Below are 23,257 nucleotides of genomic sequence, written 5' to 3' on the forward strand. Positions count from 1 at the left end.
CTTTATTTTCAATAATTTTTCATTTGCTATTGTTGTTGTTGCTACTGCTGCTGCTGTTCTTCTCAAATGCATGTGCAATTTTTTAACGTCATCTTTTAAAAAAATATATAACATGCTCCGTGATAAATTTCAAAATTTTATTTTCCTTCAATTCATACGTCAGAATAATAATGGAAGCTTTTACGTAGGTGAAGGAAATATTTCCACAGAAAAGTAAGTGCTATAGAATGGGAACATTTTTTGATTTGCAAAAGAACAAAAAATGCAAATGTATGTTAGCAACGTAAGCTTGCGTAAGATTGTAAATTTCTGCATTGTTCTTTCAACTGGTTTGGGTGTAAAAATAAATTTCCTCAAGTTTACACAATGTACTTGGAATGGCTACTTGGACGAAGAAAAATTATTTCCAGTCCAGTTTCATTTGTTAGCTACTCTGCGGTTACCAGCTACTTGCTAAATTTCAAAGATGTAAATGCTATTTTTTAATACTTATTCTTTTTTTTTCTAGTTTCCATTATTTTTATATTATTTTAATGGCACTTATCAATTTTTACGCTGTATAAAAAATATTGTATGCTTGAAATTCGCTTTCTCTTTCTATTTTGATGTTGTAAAAGGCTGACTAAAGTTCGAGTATGCTCCAATTTTTCAAACAACGACGAAAAAGTAAGCCTTTAGTTTTTTTAAGAATAATAAAAGAAATATATTTGACTGAAAAAATGATTTAAAATTAAATCACATGATCTTTGAAAATATAAGCTACCCAGTTGAGAAGGTTTTCAAAAATAAAAAAACACTTTCATATTCTGCCATTTGCGAAGACACAGCTGTTGGTTGGTAAAAATAAAAATTTATCATAACCGACGTGTAACTTTTTTGAAATTTAAATTGTACAGCTTGTTCAGCGTTTGATAAATGGAGAATCTCACCTTCGCAAGGATGTTTCTATTAATCATTACATTGAAAATGTCACTGAATGCTTATTATTTTACTTGTTTTGTTTATTGATTTATTTATTGATAAATAAGCTTAAGCTAGCTAGTCCTGCTGACAAAAAGAAGATTTTGTGACATCCAACTTTTCCATTTTGTCGTTTCAAAGTTGCCGATGCTATCGGCTTTGACTGACAGGTGTCGCTAGTTGCCGGAGGTGTTTCTTGGTCAATCAAAGCCGGAAGTGTTTGCAAAATTGAAAAGCCATCTATGCATATGTAGCGCGTGTTATTCAAAAATTCTGTTCCAATTGGTGAATAAAATGGTCCATGCTCGATCATTTGCATTTTGCAAATAATCGAGCATGTTCTTAATTTTGTGCGCAATTTGCATCAAGCATGACTATGCTGTGATCGATGTACTGTTTTCAATAAGCTGAGGTTTGTTGTTTTCCAGTTTTTGATTTTGTTTTTGCTTACTAACTTTTGTTTTTTGTTAAGCTTAATTCAATTTCAAATTTTTTAAAGATTTATTTCATTTCTTTTCTTGTTCAGCATTCATCATTGATAAAATACAAAGAAAAATTTCATTCGACTTAACGTGAATGAATTGCATTCATTTTTAAATTGATTCTGATTGGTTACATTTGTTTTTTGTTTTTGTTCGAATACTGTACATTTAGTTGTTTTTTCTTCCTTTCCTGTAAATTCTTCCTATACATCAAAATTAAAAACAATAAACAAACAAAATATGCATATATTATTATGAATGTAATTTTTATTTCTCATGTCATCGTATGATAATTGTTAAACAAGAAAGTAATTGACAAAATTTCATACATCAGTATATTCATCTTATGCCAATCATCATCTGTGTGATTGATGTTGTTCATAACAATGCTGTGTATAATGACTACTGTTTTCTATCTTTTCCTTGTCTGTGTATGTGTATGTTTGTGGGTTTTTTTTGATGATTGTAGATTGATTTTATGAAAAATTGTTTTGAAAAGAAAGGCATTATTGATTGTAAATAATTTTTTTCAAAAGCAGCTGTTGTTTTTTTTGAAAAAGAGTAAAAAATGAATTTTTCGGTTTAGCGCTTAGTTTTGAGAAAAATTGAACAAAATTTTCGAAGCAAAAAGTTACGATTATTTATTATTTTTTATTGATTAATAATAATATTGAACTTTTTAGTGATCATTTTATTTTCGTGTGAAAATAAAAAATGGAATTAATTTTTCAATTCATTTATTTGCTTACTGTAGTCAGCAATGGAAAATGCCATTTGACAGTGATGTGAGTGTTTAGATTTATCTTGCTTTATTTTTTTTACTGTATTTTTTTTGAATTCTTTTCACTTTTTCAAATTACTGATCCGATATATTTGTTGTTGTATTTCGGTTGACGTTGGAAACTTTTTTTATTTTAATAATAATAATAATGAAAGAACAACGTGGTGAAATAAATAACTGATGGTAGAATAACAGCAAATTTTGGATTTTTATTTTGCATAATTTTGTTATTCTACTCGGCCAGTGTTGTTTGTTATCAACTTTGTCAGGGTGAAGTGAGGAAATTGTAAAATTCGAATGATTCAAAATATCCACAACCAACAAAGTGCAAAATTTGTGTCCAACGAACAATAAGCAATTTTGACCAATTATGATAGAAATTATTCTGTTTTTTTAAATAATTGTTTATTGTTTATTTGTTGTTCAATTAATAGAAGAATTGTGAATTATTTGGCGAACGTGTGTGTGTGTGTGTATTGTTGGAATTTAATTTTACATGCAATTCGTAGAAATGTTCATCAATTGATGACAAATAATTGATCGTCATTCAATTTGGAAAACAAAGAAAATTGTTCTTGCTCTATTTTCCATCACACAACTAAAACTACAACAAGATCGATGGGTGGGTCATCAATTTATCTAAAGTAACAACAACAACAACAACAACAATGATTTTATTGCAAAAATTTTTTTCTTCTGCATCCATTTTCAATTTAATTTATGTATTTCTTTTTTATTTAAAATATTATTATTAGTTTGTTTAAATTTAACAAGAAAAACAATAATATATTGAAGATAAAATTTACATTTTCTACTCTTCGTTATTTGTTTATTTAATCAAATGTAACAAACATAATTGCATGTTTCAAGTTTTCTCTTTATAAAAATTTCACATTACACATATATATATATACCTATATATTGTTAAAACTTTTGATAATTAAAATTTCTTTTTGCTGATGATGCTCAGTGTAATAAAAGAAAACAAAACTCAACTATATGAACAGCAACGTTAGTGCTGAGAGAAAAGTGTGTGTGTAAGAATAATAATAATAATAATAATATCAGCAACTAGAGGCGTAGTAATTTTGCAATGGATGCAGCAAATGCAGAACAGCTGTGCGATCAGTTTTATTTCGTTCGTTATATAAAGATGATGATGATGATTATTATTATTATTCTTATTATGAAGATCATACCGCCGGTGTTTCTCTTCTTCTTCTTCTTCTTCATCGTCGTCTTCTTATTCTACTTTGTCGGATGTTTTGCATTTTCAGTATGTTCACGTGCAATTCAACCACTTTCACTACATCTTACACATGTGAGACTTATTCTCTCTTTTCTTCACAAATTGTTCATTTTTCCACTTTACACTCAAATATACCATCAAATTCTGCTGCTGCTGCTGCTACTATTTAACCACTTTGAAATGAGATCGTTTTTCTCCTTTTTTATTCATCCGATTATCATTTCATGTTCATCTATGGTATACGTTTATTATTATTATTTTTTTTGCTTTTAAACGTTCCCATAATTTCTCTCACAAATGTCAATTGCTTTTTGCAAAAAATTCACATTGAAAATTAAATAACATGTTATATGTATATGTATTTTTTTTCTTTCCAAAAATTGAAAATCATTTCAACAAGTTGTGAGTGAAGAATTTTTCCTCAAATTATGCAAATATTTCACTCGTTCGATTTGTTCGATAATTGCGTCCGTTTTCGTAAAAATGTTTCCAATTTGTTGCAATTTCGACACTTTGAAATGGCAAACGATCATTTACAAAAAATACTGTAATATTGAATTTCAAACTTGAACATTTGTTTGTTTACTGTTACGGCTGACCACCTCCTTCGCGAACCGTCGCAGTGCGTGGGAGCATGGTACGTTACCATGGAATTTTTCCACATGGAATCCTACGACCGTTAATTCGCCAGTCAGTTGACAATTTTCACCCCAAAATTTTCCCACAATATATACCGTTTCAGTTTTTCTTCTTTTTTTTTCCATTTTTTTATTTTTAAATTTAAAAATTGTGAGCATTTTTATGAAAAATTTTTTTGTTTCTATTTTTAAAAATTGTTTTTTTTCTTTTTACAATTGTCATTTATATCGTAATCGTATCGATGAACAATTATTTAATATATATTTTATTTTAATTTTTTAAATTGATCCTCATATCTGTATATTGCATCATATTTTTTGTTTTCTTTTTTAAATATAATTTCATTATTGTTTTTCTCTTTTGAGAATTCATGTTATTTTTTTTATTTATCATGATTGTTTAAATTTTCAATTTAATAAAATTGAATCAGCAATCATTAGTGTGTAATAATGTTATTCAATTTTACTTGAATATTTTTCTGTTAATAGATCAGCTTAATTTATTTAGTATTTATATAAATAAATAAATAAATATTTCTTATCATTGCAAGTATTATTGTTGTTTAATAAAAGAAAAAAAATTCAAAAAGAATACAGTTTTCAATTCTCGTCTTCATCTTTTCATCACCACTTTCTTCTTCTTCAAGTTGTTGGATATTTTTCAATTTTAATTATTTTGACAATTTTTTTTTAATCGAAAACAATTTCAGTTTTTCAAAAATTCGTGGAAAATGTAATGACCAATATTTATTGTTGCGCGTGTTTACAAAAGTACTTATTTTGTTGATTTGTTTGTTTTCTGATTTTCCATTTTATACATGCAGTTGAAGAATTGGAAATTTTATCAAAAAATTTATTTTTTTGAACATCAAAAATAGTGGATCAATTTGTTTAAAGAGAGGGATTTGTTTCAGTACGGATGTGGTGAAATTGTCGTTGGGCGGCGTTGTTTTGCAGACGTTGAGAGAGAGAGAAGAAAAGAAAATTTACCCTACAATTAGGGTTGGGGGGGAGGAATTTGAAATAATTGGTTTTTCAATAAATTGAACAGATATTTATTTATTAAAATTGTTGTTGTTGATCACGACAGTTTGTTGCGTCAGTTGTTGGCTTGTGACAATGGAAGCAATGTTTGAATTGTTTAAATTTCGATTGTAAAAAAAATTGAAACATTTTTGTCTTGCAAATTTTCTCTGTGAACATCATCTTTCGGTGTGTAAAAGAAAAGAGTGCTTTTATAATTTGTAAAATTTCATTGAGCGTCTGTTGTTTGTTATAAAAGTGATTGGATTTTCATCTGGCCAATGATTGAAGACATATTTTAAAATGTTGAATGGTGAAATTTTATTATTATTATTATTATTAATCCGGTTCGTGCTGGCCGAAAATTGTCCAAAAATCGATTCAATTGACCATCGCCGGCCTGGCAATTGCATCTCTACTACACGCTTGCATGTTTATCATCATTCATCCCACTTTGCTAGCTAGCATTGCGTTCAGTTGAGCATTGCTCGAAATATTGTCTATCGTTCGTGTGTTCGGGTTTTTAATATTGAAAATTTTTACAATTTGTCACTTTGTTGTTTGGGAAATTATTCATTTCAGATTTTACGCAAATTACGGCACAAGTCGGCCGGCCGGTCGCAGGGGCGTGGAAAATTTGAATTTTCCTCGGACCAACGGAGGAAGAGAATATCGATTCGACTCGTCGAGCTTGGTAGAAGTGGCTATTATTATTATTATTATTATTGTTGTTATTATTATTATCATTGTTGTTGTTGTTGTTGTTGTGGCTGTTACTGCTGCTTCTGTTGGTATTGTTCAGTGAAAGCTTGTACAAGCGACGCGCGTTGGATGCGACGCCGCGCGCGACGTCTGCTTGTGGCGGCAGCATGAAGGCTGATGAAGGAGTCGGGCCGGTGGCTTTGTTGGTGCGCGTGGTACTCTGCTGGGGTCTGCTGATCTGCGACTGCAGCCGTGCGGCGCCGGCGCAACACCGCATACAGATGATGGTGGCCATGCCGTACGAACTGGGTCCGCCGTGGCAGAATCCGTTCCTGCTCACTCGGTCGGTTGCCGAGCCGGTGATCCAACTGGCCATTGATGACGTCAGCAGGAAGGGCTTTCTGAACAACATCGCCATCGATTTGCATTTTCGCAACACCAACTGTTCGGACACGCTCGGACCCTACTACGCGGTCGAAGCTTACTGTGCCAAGCAGCTCGACGTGGTTCTTGGCTTCGCCAGCGCGTACGCGTTGGCTCCGGTGGCTCGTCTGTCCGGCTTTTGGAGCCAGGGCGTGCCGGTGATCACCACCATTGCTCAGGTCGACTCGTTGGACGACCGTTCGGTTTACAAGCTGTTGACCCGGATGAACGGCTCCTACCGCGAACTCGGCTCCACAATAATCCACTTGTTGCAGTTGCTCAACTACGAGACGGTCGCTTTTCTGTTTCACAGCAATTTGCGTCGGCCAGCTTTTGGCAAATCCGAATGCTTTTTCCAAATGGTCGCCATCAACAATCAACTGTTGAAAGCGAGCGGTTGGCGTCAACCACCGGTTATTGATTTCGACGAATTTTTCGACAGCAATTATGAAGATCTACTCAAACGTGCCTCCATGTCTGCCAACGGTAAGTGGATTTCTTTTTTCCTTTTGTTCTTTTTTTTTGTACACGCATCTACAGTAATACTGACAAAAACAATTGGTATTTCAAGAACAATTTCAATAAAATACATTTTTTTAAAGTTTTTTGTATATATGCATAAATAATATATGATTCATTAATTGATTTAATAATTTTATTGATGTTGTTGTTGTTGTTGTTGCTGCTGAGGAAAAGAATGATGTTTATTTTTTTAATTTTTTGAAATTGTTTTGAAAACAAAACAGTCGTATCATTTGTTTTCAAAATTTAGTGGGAAACAAAGGTAAAAAATGAAAAGTGGCAAAAGAAATTATTTTTATTAATATACATTTTTTTATGGCATGTGTAAGCAAATTTTACTTGTTTTCTTTTTTACATTCCACATACACGAGAAAGCTCTTTTCGGTTTTGGCCATTTCTGATCGCTCGTTGCACGTGCTTTTCTGGTTGAAATTTGATATGATATATCGACAGTTGGAGCTCTGGATTGGATTGGGGAAATAATCTGGGTTTTATTTATTTATTTATTATATATTTTATTGAAATATTCTGTTTAGAAATTTCAACTTTTTGGCTTTTTATTTTGCAGAAAATTGTAGTTTTGTCTACTTTGTTTCAAGCGTTGATTTGTTCAAGGTTGATGATTTTTATTTGATGCTCTGCGATCACGACGATACTCATTCATTGCCAACTAGCTTCGCGTTGTTGATCGTGATGAACAACACTAAAGCGTGAAACAAGCAAGCCAGTGGGAACTTTGACCATTTTTTCTCATTTAGTTTTTTCTTTTTTTAATTAAAAATTTTATCATTGTTAAATTTTTAATATATCCAATAATTATATTATTATTATTGGATTTATTTCTTTTAAATTTAATCTGTTGATGTATAATAATCTGTAGCTTTGGTTAATTGTTATTGAAGTAATAAATAAATCGGTTGTGGTGGTGGTAATTGGATTGCAATAACAGCGGAGCGACGGCACAGCGGCAGAAACGGAATCATTTTGTTGTAAATAATTGCTTCAAGCATGAATAACTATTGTTCGACATGATGATGATGATGATGACGACGGTCAGTAATAAAATTGAACAAGTTGACTGTAATATTCTTATTTTTATTGTCATTTGTTGTTGCAAAAAATTTTCTCTACCGAAAATTTGCTCCAAATTATTGATTTTCAATACCAATTAATGTACAGTATTCATCATCTTATTCAGAAGAGCAGAGTAAAGAAAAATTTTGCTTATTTTCAAAATCATCATCATCATCATCATTGTTTTGCATTTTATTTACAAATCCGTCATAAAATAGTGTTGTGAAGTGAAAGAACACGTTGTTGTGTGAAGTATAATTTCCAAGGATCGATTGGTGAAAATGGTGCATGTTTTTATTGTTGCTAATTAAAACTGTTAAATTGTTAAAGATTGATTGCTAATAATTTAATTTAATTTAATTTTTTTTATTTTGTAATATTGCAAATTATTCAAAATTTGCATTGCAGAAAATTGCTGCATTTTCTGATGGAACGCGAGAATTATCCGTTTATATCTGAATTTATATATGCATGTAATTTTTTGGAAAAATGTCATTGTTTTGGAATTTTTCAAAAATAAAATTAACGTTATTATTTTTTTTGTGACTTAATTCGAATATTATAAAATTGAAAGTATAAACAGTAATATTATCATCATCATCATCATGATGCACATCAGCAGCAGCAGCAGCAGCAGCAACAATAACAAACAATTAACTAACAGCTACGGCAACATTAGTATGCCAAGCAAGCAGCAATGCATATAAGATCATAAGCGGCAAGCGATGTTGAAATTTTGATCATAATCACATTGTATGTAGTGTAGTAGTTGATTGATTGATTGATTAATGAATGAATGTTAGTTTGAAATGGGCAAAAATGAAAAATTATTGCACCGTTGTTGTTTTTCTTTTTGAAAAAAAGCATAAATTTATGTATGTAGAATAATTTCACTGCAAGCTACTCACGACGATATTACAGACCGGTAGTAATAGAATTGGATGAATTGTAACAGTTCGGCGTGAGTAGATGGCGGTGTTGTTGTTTGTCAATTAAAACGAAAAGCAAATTTCCATTTTTAGTGATCCTGATGTGCGCATCAGTGGATACGATTGAAAATTTGATGCACGCCGCCGCCAGGCTGGGCATGACCGAATCTGGAAAATATATCTTTTTCAGTATTCACATTCACTCAGAGTAAAAAAGATCAAATTTTAGAACTTTTTTTTTCAAGAAAGAGCGACAATTTCCCCCTCCCCTCCCTGCGTTTGTTTAATTAATAAATCTCTGTTACAGTATGCAAGATGATTTTTCCTGGCAATTGAGCAATGTATCTCAGGCGGAAAGAGAGCAAGATTTGAAAACGTTCGCGTCGTTGAAAATTGTCACTCTACGACGACCGTCCCAGTCGTTGTACCGTCGATTTGAAGAGGATGTGAAAGCGTTGGCTCAGAAAAAGTTCAATTACACCCAGATTACCGGCAAACCGTACAAAGTATGCAAATTATTATATTTTCAACTTTGCATTATTTCAACGTACGGCAACAAAGCGCAGGTTACGAAATTTACCAGCGCATTCTACGACGCAATCATGCTTTACGCTATCGCTTTGAACGAGACGCTCAGTTTGGGCTTCAGTCCCAGAAACGGTCTTGAAGTAACACGCCGGATGTGGAATCGTTCTTTTGCAGGTGAACTTTTGCAGGCAAAATTCTCTTCATCTGTCATTTCGGATTCATTTTCACCGGATGTTGTTGTTTTTGTTGTCAAATTTTTTGATAATTTTTTAATTTCAAAGGTATCGGAGGCAACGTCACCATAAGCAAGGATGGCGATCGATTTTCCGACTATTCCGTATTGGATTTGAACCCTCAAACTGGTACTTTTGAAGTATGCGCAACAATTCTGACTAACTTGCTAACTGAATGCTGTTTCAAACCCATTACCGCCGTTCCCTCCCCTCCCCCTCCCTCCCTCCCCCCCCCCTACAAAAAAAAACAAAGACAGAAAAGTACACGCTTGAAATTCTTTTTTTCCCCTTTTTCAGGAAGTGGCTTATTATGCCGGCTCACAGGACAAGCTTTACGTGGTTGGTCAGTGGTATTGGGCAGGCGGCAGTCCACCGCCGGATCGACCAATCTGTGGTTTTGACAATTCAAAATGCCCAAGCAAAAGTGAATCGATTTGAATTTTTTTTTAATTTTTTTTGATCCATTTTGATTTCTTTCAGATCTCTCACCGTGGGCTGTAATTTTGATCGTCTTTTCAACGCTGACCGTAATATTTGGTGTGATCGCTTTGTTCGTGTTCAGGTGAGGGAACAAAACGGCAGAGAGGTGTGTTTTGCAATTTTCGTCGAACAATATATCCAATTCCACAGACGATACAAACTTGAAGCAGAGCTGAGAACGATGAGTTGGAGAATTTTTTGGGACGAACTTTCTGGGCAGAAGAAGCAGAACAAGTGTCGCAAGCGAAACGACAGTCGGGCGTTCCATTGGTTGTATGAGCAGAGAAATTCGCTGATCTGCGAGGAAAATTACGACGACAGTTTTACATCGTTGACAGATGTTGGTTTAAAAAATATCTATTTATTTATGTATTCTATATATATGTATGTATACTGTGTTACAAATTTTTTAGAGTTTGTGTACGGTAGAGGGTTTGGAATTGGAAAAGGAAAAGAACGCATTCACGAAAATTGCCAACTATCGGGTATGGGCAGTTTAGTTGCTTGCTTTGCTTCATCTCGTCCAGTGCCAATTAATTAATTAATAGTATAACACTTTTTGTTGCTGGTCATTTGTGTGCAGGGTCAAATTGTCGCCGTGAAAATGTTGAACATTCAACGAAATCGTATCGAACTCAGCCGCAAGCTGCTTATTGAATTGAAAAAAGTATATTTTTTTTTTTTTGAAAAAACGTTTCCATCTATTGCGGGCGTGAATTGTTGTTGTTAAGCTTGTGGACAATTTTTGCTTGTTTATTTTCTGTTTTGCTTTTCAGATGAAAGACTTGTCCCATGAGCATGTTACCAGATTTGTCGGAGCCTGCATCGACTCGCCTCATTATTGCATTGTCACGGAATATTGTCCCAAAGGCAGTCTTCAGGTAATGATGATTTTCTATTTCTTATTTTCTTCTTCTTCTTCTTATTTTTCACATTTCACTACTTATGCACAGGATATATTGGAAAATGCCGGCATCAAATTGGACAAGATGATGATCTATTCCCTGATGCACGACATAATCAAAGTAGTTTATTTTATTATTGCTTTTTTCTTTTTTTTTCTTGTCATTTTCCTCTTTCACAGTATTGTTGATATGTGCAGTAAGTAGTATGATCCAGTTATCATTTTTTGAAAAACTAACTAATGGAAAATGAGTTCCAAAAAATCTGAAATATCTCACTCAGATATATTGTTTTCTTTAAATCACACGATTCTCATGATTAACGTTTACCACACCCACACACATGCATCGGTACGGTTTCCAGGGTATGGTATTCATACATTCCACTGATATTCGCTCGCATGGGAAATTGAAGTCGACAAATTGTGTAGTGGACAGTCGCTTTGTGTTGAAAATAACTGACTTTGGCTTGAATCATATTCACGAGCTTGAGACGGTGAAAGAGGATTTTCTGTCCAATTCATTTTGGAGAGGTAGGTACACATTTTGTGGAACAGATTTGACCAATGAATGCGCAAATAAAATTAATTGTACATTTTATTTCAGCAAAACTGTGGACTGCTCCGGAACTTCTACGGTTAGATTGTCCACCGATGGGTGGAACGCAGAAAGGGGACGTTTACAGTTTTGCTATAATTTTGCACGAAATGTTGTTTCGTCGAGGTGTATTTTACACCAGTGATGAAAACAGTTTTGCGAGAGGTAATAATATTTGTACAATGATGATTGCTAAAAATTTGTACTTTTCTCTGTTCTGCACGTTTAGCCACACTTCACACACGCATACTGATTGATTGACTGATTCAATTATAAAATTTATATTTTACTTTATTGCAGACATTGTGGAAAACGTTCGCATGGGTATGCAGCCACCTTTCAGACCGACCGTTTTGGAAACGTCGTTCGATGGGGTGATTATCAGTTTGATGGTTCGCTGTTGGTCAGAGAATCCTGACGACCGACCGGACTTTCGAATGATCAGAAAACAAGTGATCTCATTGACCAGGTGCAGTGTATAATATATGATTGATTGAGCATTTTTGTTTTGAATTTGTTTTTTCAAAAATTCAGAGAATTCGAAACGTCGAACATTGTCGACAACTTGTTACGACGTATGGAGCAATATGCGAACAATTTGGAAAGCTTAGTTCAAGAACGCACGGCCGACTACCTCCAAGAGAAGCAGAAAGCGGAAAATTTGCTCTATCAGCTGTTGCCCAAGTAAATTTTATCATTTTGCATGTTCTTCTTCTTCTTCTTCTTGTCAACTGATGAAAATTGTGAACAATGTTCGCTATTTTGCGTGCATTTCATCATTGTAGATCCGTTGCGTCACAGTTGATCAAAGGGGAACCGGTAAAAGCTGAAGCGTTCGACTGTGTGACTATTTATTTCAGTGATATTGTCGGCTTCACTAGCCTCTGCGCGGATAGCACCCCGATGGAGGTGAGTTTCATTATCAGTTCATTTATATTTGCTCTGTTGGTATCGTTTGTAAAAGTAAATTAAAAGATTCCAACAATAAATCTATAATAAATGCAATAGAATATGCTGAAAAATTTTGACACCAGCCCATTATGCAAAAAGAAGGTGCATTTTGATTTCTATTTCCAACTTATTATTTCAATCATAGCATGCTGTATATATTTTGAAATTTTACAAATGAAAAATAATAATAATATTTGTTAATATGAATTTTTTGAAAACACATTCAAATCAAATCAAATTTATTTCTATTCGTTGACTGATATGCTGAATTGGTGGTATATATTTAGGTTGTTAATTTGCTGAATGACTTGTACACTTGTTTTGACTCGATCATCGAAAACTACGATGTATACAAGGTGAGAAATAGTGCTGTGCAGTTTGCCATTATTATTACTGATCAATTTTTAAAAAATATAAAAATATCGTTAAAAAAGTTTCAGTGATTTACTGTTTTGTACGCATGTATGTATGTATGTATGTATGTATGTGTGTGTATGTGTATTAGGTGGAGACGATCGGTGATGCTTATATGGTTGTATCTGGATTGCCAAGAAAGAACGGTGTTGCTCATGCCTTTGAAATTGCTCGCATGGCGTTGGCCTTGTTGAGCGCTGTTCGTTGTTTCACTATTGTTCACAGGCCGAAAGAGCAGCTCAAGTTGCGCATCGGGATTCACTCGGGTCCGGTGTGTGCCGGGGTTGTGGGCCTGAAAATGCCAAGATACTGCCTGTTCGGTGACACGGTTAACACGGCTAGTCGAATGGAGTCAAATGGATTGCGTACGTTGACTGACGAAATTGCTTGGCAATTATTTAATTTTTATTATTTTTTTCTAGCACTGAAGATCCACGTAAGTTCTGCAACCAAAACGTTGCTTGATTCGTTCAACTGTTTCCAGCTCGAATATCGAGGGGAAGTGGTGATGAAAGGCAAAGGAGCTCAGGTGACTTACTGGCTTTTGGAACCAACTGAGAACCATGTCACCTAACCGTTCGTCTGTCCAGAGATCACTTTTTACACTACGTTTCTGTTTTTTTTTCTCTCTCTCTCTCTCCTTCTCCAAAGTACTTATTTTTACTATTATTATTATTATTATTATTATTATCATGTTTCCTTAGCCTGTGCCATTTCAGCACGAAATTAGCTCATTTCACACAATTTACAACTTATTAAAAGTGCTCTACGATTTACTTTCTACGTTGCATTACTTCTGCGCTTTACATCAGTTTTCGAAATTTTGAAACAATGCAATAAATTTAGCCAAAACTGCAAGTATACATCTTCCACGCTTGGCAGTAATAGTTCAGTTCTGCGATGCTCTTCATTTTTGCACGCTTCGGTTATATCCGCTTGCATATACAATTATTATACCATCTTCTCATTGTTTTGTATATAATATCATTCAGAAACAACCGTCAAAATGATCGTCAATAAAATAAATATATGAATGAAAATTTTCATTTTCAACGCTTAACACAATGTCAACATAATTTCAATTCGAGCGAACTCGTAATCAACTAACTAATCACAAATCAGAAACATTTCATACAACTAACAAATCATGAATAATAAATAATTCAATAAATAAGGCCTTATTAAGCGTAATAATATATACATATATATATATATATATATATATATATATATTATATATATATATATACGCATTGTTTTGCAGCAAAACAAACATGCCTGCGGAAAATGTGCTGTAATTATTTCATTACTGTACAACAGAATGACAAAATATGCGCAATTACGCTTTGGGCATAGCTAAAAAAATTGTTGCATCATGCAATTCTTGCAGTAGTGGAAAGGCTTAATGCAAAGTGCGTATCTTTTCACATAATTGAAATCAAAAGAGGAGCAGTCAAGTCAGTGTACGTGAAGAAACACTGATCTTCGATTTAATATTATATTTCTAGAATTGTTGTGTTTGAAATTTAACATTGTAGAATAAGATTGTTGAACTGAAAATATTGCACTGATGAAAGAAATGCTTTTTGTTTAAACCACTTTCGCTAGAGCCTGATAATCTGAATCCGCTACCATAATCTGAAGTTGGTTGGTTGTGACGCCAGAGTTCCGTTTTACGCATGCGTTCAAGTGAGTGTTTGGTGTTTTGACGGTTTGAATGCGATTGTGTCTGACTGTATGTGCTCCGATCATGCAGTGGTCATCCCTGAATAAATCTCAACTTCCATGTGTTTTGTTGTTCTCGAATTACAGCTCACTTTTCTAATCCTGAGAAGGGTCAGAGACTTAGTCGCGCACAGTCCTTGATGATACATATTTAAAATGTTCAGAAGGAATACCTGTCTCGTTATAGTTTGCACAATCATATTATTTTCATGAATTGAGTGGTTTTCTGCACTTGAACATTTTCATGTACCGTGCTTTGTCGAGTTGAGAATAGGCTTCATTTGCGGAAAGCAAAATGACTGAATAATTTTTCGATCATTTATAAGGCCAATAATAACATTTATTGAGTTGTAACAGCTTTTCTTGCTCTACTATATAGTAATGTATGTGGTCGTGAAAGCAATCAAAAAGGAGATCCAGGTCGAAAGGAAGAAAATGGGACAGGTGCCAATACCAGATTGATTTTTTACGTTAGCTGATTTGAATTCAAAAACCCGCGTCGAATTAGCGGTACAATCATTAATATATATATATATATATATATATATATATATATATATATGTATGTATATATTGGGATTGAGGCGCGTTGTGCAATAGCTCCTGTGCGTGTTGTTAGTGCTTATATTTGTCTGTGAATAAACGTTAAAGTCCAGTGATATGCCTCGCGTCAGTAACTGGCAGAAGCTAACCGTAACACTGGGAATTAGAATATATTGAGTTTAACTGCATATTTGAGAATAGCAGCGCAGGGATGAGAAAAATGGAAGAGATGAAATCTACTGGAGCCCATCGAAATACAATACACTATTTGATGCTATTTCTATTTAATAACAGTCTGAATTTTCATTTTCAACATATTCTTTGACCAGTTGTCGTAGCATATCCTTGCCCTCTTTGCAAGGTTGCTGCATTAGTGAAAACGTTACGTATAGTATGTGCAAGTGAAGAATGCAAAGCAAGTGCAGCGTTCACTATCATTTTTCTTCATCTGCCCCACAGTATCCTCCAAGAAGATAAATCTAATCAAACTTTAGTATATAGTACACGTTGCTTCTGGGCAAATCCATTTTCAGACCACAAAACTGAGTCGATTAAAGATGCGTAATTGGAATAGATGTTAATCTGCGTTAAAACAAAACGTTATTTTTGGCTGAGAATATTGAATTCCATTGTAAAAATTAATGAAATGATTCTATATGCATATTTAATGGGCATGTCTGTTTTATATGTTTTCATCAGGGATGGTGCGGAAAAGTTCGTAGTAGTTTGCTATTAATTTCTGATCGAAATAAATCAATTGCTGTATTTTTTAGAGAAGCGCGTTTTCTCGAAAACTGCAAAATTTCATGGGCTATGGACTTGGCTGTTTTGCGAAAAACGGCGGATTGCTATTTTTCAAAATTTAGACGTTTTTTGATTGCTAGACTTTCACACTGATCGATGAAAATGTTATGCAGAGTTTCATCGGCAACTGCCCAGTAATTGTGGAATTAATGACTTCTAAATGTGGCGATTTGCCAGTCGAATATAATTCATCACCTCTACACTACCTTATTGATTCTCTGGAAGAAGCTTCATGCAAATTTTCATTTGTTTGTTCTTTGTACGCTTATTTAGCTTAAGTTTCTCTGATTGATATTAAACTTCTTACGGTGTGTTTGCAATGACTGTCTCGACAGTTCGAAGCGGAAAATTCCTGTATTAGCAGGTTTGGTATTTCCTTATTGTTGTATGTTTTTCTAATTAATTTTTCTGCATTTATAGAAAATGCTGTAGACCTGATGTATATGAACAAAGAGAAGATGTTGTTGGTTTAGTAAACGTGTTTGTTATATCTTGAATTTTAATTTGAATTTCTGATAATATTTTTTTTCTATAGTTTTCATAAATGTGAGCTGTAACTTATTGTGATGTTTATTAATCGGTGTAGTTTATTGTAATTATAGAATGTCTCACCCTAAGTAAAATATGTGATTTTAGTAAATTGTATAGCTTATCACGTTTGAACATACAATTAGCGTAGGAACGTTTAAACATCACAAACAATGTAATCAACAGTTATCAGAGAGCAATGCTACTAATGGAGATATTATTGTTTTACTATGCATATAATTTCCTCTTTTTGAGATAAATTTTGTAATGCAAAACTATAATTCAGGTTCTCTTAAATTAAGAAGACATAAACATAGTATGGTTGTAAGAAAATAATTAGCTTTGGTTATGTGCAATAGAATAATTGTAGATAACGGGTTTTTATATTTTATAAATGGAATTTGAATCTCATCAATGCATGCTAATGTATGCCGTGTTGGAAAGCAGTACGGTAAACGGAAGCTTTATTAGATAATATAGTTTTTAAATAGTCTAGAAATTTATTGAAAATTAATTAGAAAATTTAAAATACAACGTTAGTGCATTACTATGACTTTTCATTGCTAATTAATAAGTTAAACTGCACTGCTTAGAAAATGGCATTCTTTTTTCAGTTTAAGCGACTGTTGTAACTTTTCATATATGTTTGAAAAACATTGATTAGAATGCTTCAAACAATGGAATAGCAAAAATGGGATGTAATGTATTACATTAGAAACTAATAAGATGTTCTAATTCCGTAATTGTAACTAATCGTCAAATGTTTCGAAACTAATATAATATTGCGTAAGTACAAAGAAAAGATTCATTGCAAGAATTTTTTTGTTATTGTATCGAATGTATTGCGATTCTACTAATTTAGGTTTCTTGACGATCAATTGAATGGAATTCCTGAAATTATTACTGCTAAATGATCACTATCTCCTGTGAATCTAATCTTATTCGTTGAAAATGTTTGCCTTGCTAAAAAGCAAACATTTCACACATTGCGGTCCCAATTACCATCTATTTCACGCAATAACCTTCAATTAATATTAAATGCATGGTTATTTGAATTTACCATCGCCAAGTAATAATGACAGAACTGCCATTTGCATAATAAGTATTTAATGTAGCTGACCGCGGTGAAAATTGATTTGAAATGCTAAGAAATTGAATAATTTCACAATTCATGTCAAATCATTGGGCTCAAGCATGGTATTTGTTCGAATCTTTCGAGAAATCCTCCAGTTTTTACGGTAAAACATATTCCATGCTTCACAGAAACTACAGCATATTGTAAAATAATTTTATGATTAGTGTAAGCAACTGAGTGCCACTTTTACGTATGGAAATTTTCAATAACCCGCAATCGATGGCATTTTGAGATATTTGATAAAGTTGCCGGTTTGAGCATTTGAAATTTATAGAAAAAAACGACTGCCATATTGCACGAAATAGCTTTCTAATGTGATAATTTTGAATAATTCTCATCTTCGAATTGTATTAAGTCAAAAAAATTCAGGAAACAACGGTTTTTGTTTTTGAAAGTTATTGTTTTTTAAATGAAAGTCAGGAACAATTCTTATTAAAATCGATTCCTTTTTTCGGGTGAAAACATTCATAATTTTGTTCATAACATTGATAATGAACTCTGTAAAATATTTGAATAACAATTAGAAACTATTTGCCATACTCAATTAAGTGTTCAATTTCAATTTTGCAATTATCAAATTTGAATTTGAAAAATAACTTCTACTCTAATTAATTTAACACTATGAGTGTCACTTTAAACAAGTGAGTGTCATTTGAAAATTAATTTTTTCAATAAAAATAGCCATAAATGCGGATAATGAAAAATGTTATAAGGCATTTCTATTCCATTCCTACTGGCAGGTAGAATGGTTGATTGTTCTTCATCTACTGCCGGCCGATATAGCAAAATCAGCACGCCTAGAAGGGGTCAGAACGCGTAGTGTACAAATACACTAAAACCTATGTTGCCTACTGAATTAGCCTGAAAGCGGCTGAAAATAACAAAATCAGCACGCCTAGAAGGCATTCAGTTCTAACCCCAATGGTCAGCTGAGTATTGCAACCAAAATACAAGGCTGCAATCTCGAAGATGTGCAGCAGACTTAGATAATAAAGTAAAGACAAATGAAAAGACATTTGATTGTGCCAAGTGGAAGATAAATTCCACCTTTTATAAAGGCGTTAAAGCTATATATTTGCTATATAATTGCGCTTCAACTGAGCATTACAGATATAAAAGTAAAAACAAGACAACTACTAAATGATTAATGTTGGAGTTGAATAAAATATTATGTGACAATTTCAGTCGATAGCTGTGGTGAATAAAATATAAATTACTGTTGAAACTGAAAGATAAGTTCAATTTTGGCAAGATTACAATAAGCAAGAAAGTGGTCAGCATTGCTCGCTATCAATGGCAAAGAACAACACAATTTTAATTTCTTTTTTCTTTCCCACCCCCTTTAAAAGTTAAATTACAAAAATTTGATTGTCTAGTTCAAGTACTGTACTGTACTTGTTATTTGAATAAACAGGACTTGCTGTATTTGCAAAGAGTAATGTAATAAAGGTCAATTTTACGATAAATGATTGATTTATCCATGCATTAGATGTATGAAGCATAGAAGAAAATTGTAAGAAAAGAAGAAAAAGAAAAAAGTACTGTTATTTGAATGGTTTCATGGCAAGTTTATGCAAATATAACAGTTGAAGAAGTATGTATTGATGAGGAAATTGAGAAAATTAATTCTGTAAAATATTTGAATAACAATTAGAAACTATTTCCCATACACAATTAAGTGTTCAGTTTCAATTTTGCAATTATCAAATTTGAATTAAAAATAACTTCTGCTCTAAATAATTTAACATTATGAGGTTACTTTAAAGAAGTCAATGCTGTCATTTAAACAAGTTTGAATGCCAAATTGTTTAAACACTTTAAAGCATGAGTTACGTCTTGTATGCCGCGTTCTTTAGTTCTTATCAAAGTTCGAGCTTGATAGTTGCACTGAATTGCGATGTGGAAGGAAGGTACTTTCGCGCTTTTCGTGCTTTCCGCTTTGTGCGTGTTGGTCGCATTTGGGTATATGATTTACAGAGCAGTAAAGTTGGGGAAGAAGGAAAGAAAAAAGAAGATCCAGCAGACAAAGCAAAACGTGAATAAATTCCTTGACTTGCTACCACCACCGGGACAGACGGCGCCGTTGGACAGTGAAATTCTTCAACAAATGCTTGAGCAGTCGTCATGAAAGCTGATTCGAACAGCAGCACTGTTTTTAATAATATTCGCTTTTATAAATAATTTCAATAGAAATGTTGTTCTCTGTTTTAATGTCAAAAATTTTTGAAAATAAAATTTACTATATTTTGTATTGTTTTTAAATAGATTTAATGGAAATTTTCAAATTTGTAAGCACTGCTATATACATTTTTGCCTTAGAATTAGCAGTTTTTGTGGTTAGGGCTTAAAAATGAAAATCCAGTCGTTGAAACGGCAAGAAATGGGAAAATATTGTTACACAGCTTAATCATTTCCTTTCTAGCGCTGCTTTGATAGTTAATTTTTGAAATTCAGCTGTTGCTGAAAATTCTCTCTTCTGCATAAAATTCAACCTGACGAACACACACGTTTATCCAAACGTTCTTGAATTCGCATATGAGCTTCATTTGTCAAAATAGAATTTCATTTCTCATCAACGGAATTCAATATAAAAATTGAATTATTGCATTACGTTTTTAATTTAATTATCAACACTTCAGAAGCATTTGTTTGATAAAAATTTACATATTTTGAAAATCACGGAACACTGAATGATATTATGCTTTACTATCATTTTGTAAATAATCTAATATTTAATCGACGTGCATCAGTAGATGAACAGTTAAATATTTTGAACTGCTTTTCGGTAAGATGATGGAATTTGTGTTTAGGTGGTGTTAAAAATTTTCTCGCTTAATTTCTGATGGTTATTAACAACTGCCTTTTGTCTGCTTTTTGGGACAAGCAAATTTCCTTTCTGTTAATATTTTATCGTGTTGAGCTATTTAATAGTTGTCAAACGTTCATTAATTCCGCTTCTAGGATAGCAGAGGTTAGTAATTAGATAGATCAGCCCAATTATGCGATAGGCAGAAGAATGACTCTTTCGCATTTTCCATATGCAGCTAATTGAAGCTGAATTCAAGTACCACAAGTGACGTGATTGAAAAATTCTGAACAAGCAAAATGGTAATGTATTTTGTTTTAAAAATTCTATTGATTTCTCATCATGCACGTGGCTATTTCTTACGGCATGGAAAGTTACATGGCAGCACTCTGAATTCCTGCATTAAATTAAAATTAATTGTTTTATTGTACATTTTCTGTGGAATGTATTCCTTTTTTGAAAAAGCCATTTTTGAATCTGAAGTACGAAGCATTAAAAAGTAATTTTTTATTTCTGAATAATTTTTTAGAAGGGTTTAGATTTTCATATTTAGGCAGTTTAAAGTGCACTTGGCTTGTATTATAACTAAATTGTAGATTTTCTTTCATCAGACTTTAAAATACGAAATGATAAATAATGCTAATGTTTTGATACTTTGCGTAAACATTGATAATTTATGACTATCTTTTCAGTGATTTTCAATTTTGCACGTTATATGACAGTTTTGAACTTCGAAGATACATGAATTGCCGATTATAATGGTTAATAGAAATATTTGATTGCTTCATCAACTCGAATTATGTTATCCGAAGGCAAACTGAAATGAAGCTTGTTTCCCTGACATCGAAATGTATTTGTGAGATCTCGCTATTTGTTTGCCTTTCTGTTAACATCCACCAAAATTATGTCGGCCCAGCGGAGTGAACAATTTAAGTAGTACTTGTTCACCAATTCATTTCATGGAAAACTCTATGTAAGTGCTATGCAATCACTTTTGCGTCATTCGTAGAAATAATTTTTGGCTAACGGTATGCTGAGAGTGAATGGTGGTGCGTTTTCAATGGAAAGACGGTCGTAGGTCCTTAAATTAGATATGATTTTTTGTTCATTTTATTATAATTTCTAGAAATTTTTTGTCGTGGTATGGAACTGCATATAAAGAAGGATGGATCTTAACCAAATGGAGACGCTAATTTAGTTAAGTCTCATTTTTCTTCACTTATTTCGTTTTTTTTACAGTAATGTAATTTCTGAAATTTCACGTCTAAGATGACAAGCCCTTTATTTGGAAAATTTTATGGATGTAGAATAGTCAAAATATTCCATTATAAATGAGATATGTGCAAAATGTGTCAATGTTTACGATTAGCAGCAATTAAAATTTCAGTTTGTCCAGATATTCTTTGTCGAGATACGCTACGTGAAGCTACTTGTTATTTGAGTTAACGGGACTTGTTGTATTTGAAAAGAGTAAAGTAGTAAAGGCCAATTTTACGATAAATGATTGATTTATCCATGCATTAGATATTTAAAGCATAGAATAAAATTGTAAGAAAAGAAGAATAAAAAAAGTACAGTAATTTGAATGCTTTCATGGCAAGTTTATGCAAATACAGCGGTTGAAGAAGTATGTATGGATGAGGAAATTGAGAAAATGAACTCTGCAAAATATTTGAATAGCCATTAGAAACTATTTGCCATACTCAATTAAGTGTACAATTTCAATTTTGCAATTATCAAATTTGAATTTGAAAAATAACTTCTACTCTAATTAATTTAACACTATGAGTGTCACTTTAAACAAGTGAGTGTCATTTGAAAATTAATTTTTTCAATAAAAATAGCCATAAATGCGGATAATGAAAAATGTTATAAGGCATTTTTATTCCATTCCTACTGGCAGGTAGAATGGTTGATTGTTCTTCATCTACTGCCGGCCGATATAGCAAAATCAGCACGCCTAGAAGGGGTCAGAACGCGTAGTGTACAAATACACTAAAACCTATGTTGCCTACTGAATTAGCCTGAAAGCGGCTGAAAATAACAAAATCAGCACGCCTAGAAGGCATTCAGTTCTAACCCCAATGGTCAGCTGAGTATTGCAACCAAAATACAAGGCTGCAATCTCGAAGATGTGCAGCAGAATTAGATAATAAAGTAAAGACAAATAAAAAGACATTTGATTCCGCCAAGTGGAAGATAAATTCCACCTTTTATAAAGGCGTTAAAGCTATATATTTGCTAAATAATTGCGCTTCAACTGAGCATTACAGATATAAAAGTAAAAACAAGACAGCTACTGAATGATTAATGTAGGAGTTGAATAAAAAATTATGATACAATTTCAGTCGATAGCTGTGGTGAATAAAATATAAATTACTGTTGAAACTGAAAGATAAGTTCAATTTTGGCAAGATTACAATAAGCAAGAAAGTGGTCAGCATTGCTCGCTATCAATGACAAAGAGCAACACAATTCTAATTCCTTTTTTCTTTCCCACCCCCTTTAAAAGCTAAATTACAAAAATTTGATTGTCTGTTCAAGTACTGTACTGTACTTGTAATTTGAATAAACAGGACTTGCTGCATTTGAAAAGAGTAATGTAATAAAGGTCAATTTTACGATAAATGATTGATTTATCCATGCATTAGATGTATGAAGCATAGAAGAAAATTGTAAGAAAAGAAGAAAAAGAAAAAAGTACTGTTATTTGAATGGTTTCATGGCAAGTTTATGCAAATATAACAGTTGAAGACGTATGTATTGATGAGAAATTGAGAAAATTAATTCTGTAAATATTTGATAACCATTAGAAACTATTTCCCATA

At 32.8% G+C, this 23,257-nt stretch overlaps 6 protein-coding genes across 6 annotated transcripts; 3 read left to right on the plus strand and 3 right to left on the minus strand.

Annotated features, from left to right (window-relative positions):
- Positions 1-759: 759 nt before the first annotated feature.
- Positions 760-1,279, minus strand: Tsp_10379 (hypothetical protein). Its single transcript, XM_003372769.1, has 2 exons — positions 1,079-1,279; positions 760-945 (listed from the first exon to the last, which is right to left on the minus strand). Exons 1-2 carry the CDS (start codon positions 1,277-1,279, stop codon positions 760-762), a joined length of 387 nt encoding a protein of 128 aa, XP_003372817.1.
- A 4,157-nt stretch (positions 1,280-5,436) lies between these two features.
- On the plus strand, positions 5,437-7,494 carry Tsp_10380 (conserved hypothetical protein). The gene is made up of 4 exons (XM_003372770.1): positions 5,437-5,565; positions 5,716-5,750; positions 5,936-6,660; positions 7,349-7,494. The coding sequence occupies exons 1-4, from the start codon at positions 5,437-5,439 to the stop codon at positions 7,492-7,494; spliced, it is 1,035 nt and encodes a 344-aa protein (XP_003372818.1).
- Positions 7,495-9,091: 1,597 nt separating this feature from the next.
- Tsp_10381 (putative adenylate and Guanylate cyclase catalytic domain protein) lies at positions 9,092-13,462 on the plus strand. Its single transcript, XM_003372771.1, has 16 exons — positions 9,092-9,485; positions 9,593-9,684; positions 9,842-9,968; positions 10,025-10,106; positions 10,192-10,297; positions 10,438-10,509; positions 10,608-10,691; positions 10,801-10,905; positions 11,291-11,459; positions 11,533-11,688; positions 11,824-11,992; positions 12,058-12,207; positions 12,309-12,432; positions 12,762-12,830; positions 12,980-13,253; positions 13,311-13,462. Exons 1-16 carry the CDS (start codon positions 9,092-9,094, stop codon positions 13,460-13,462), a joined length of 2,325 nt encoding a protein of 774 aa, XP_003372819.1.
- A 1,016-nt stretch (positions 13,463-14,478) lies between these two features.
- Positions 14,479-15,594, minus strand: Tsp_10382 (hypothetical protein). Its single transcript, XM_003372772.1, has 3 exons — positions 15,483-15,594; positions 14,864-14,912; positions 14,479-14,653 (listed from the first exon to the last, which is right to left on the minus strand). The coding sequence occupies exons 1-3, from the start codon at positions 15,592-15,594 to the stop codon at positions 14,479-14,481; spliced, it is 336 nt and encodes a 111-aa protein (XP_003372820.1).
- Positions 15,595-15,857: 263 nt separating this feature from the next.
- Positions 15,858-16,238, plus strand: Tsp_10383 (hypothetical protein). The gene is given in 3 exon segments (XM_003372773.1): positions 15,858-15,870; positions 15,930-16,024; positions 16,041-16,238. 3 exon segments carry the CDS (start codon positions 15,858-15,860, stop codon positions 16,236-16,238), a joined length of 306 nt encoding a protein of 101 aa, XP_003372821.1.
- Positions 16,239-19,485: 3,247 nt separating this feature from the next.
- Tsp_10384 (conserved hypothetical protein) lies at positions 19,486-20,158 on the minus strand. Its single transcript, XM_003372774.1, has 2 exons — positions 20,116-20,158; positions 19,486-19,772 (listed from the first exon to the last, which is right to left on the minus strand). The coding sequence occupies exons 1-2, from the start codon at positions 20,156-20,158 to the stop codon at positions 19,486-19,488; spliced, it is 330 nt and encodes a 109-aa protein (XP_003372822.1).
- Between the last annotated feature and the right edge of the window lie 3,099 nt (positions 20,159-23,257).

The sequence above is a fragment of the Trichinella spiralis genome, assembly GCF_000181795.1.
Source record: "Trichinella spiralis strain ISS 195 chromosome Unknown Scfld8, whole genome shotgun sequence".
In the NCBI taxonomy this organism is placed as follows: domain Eukaryota; kingdom Metazoa; phylum Nematoda; class Enoplea; order Trichinellida; family Trichinellidae; genus Trichinella; species Trichinella spiralis.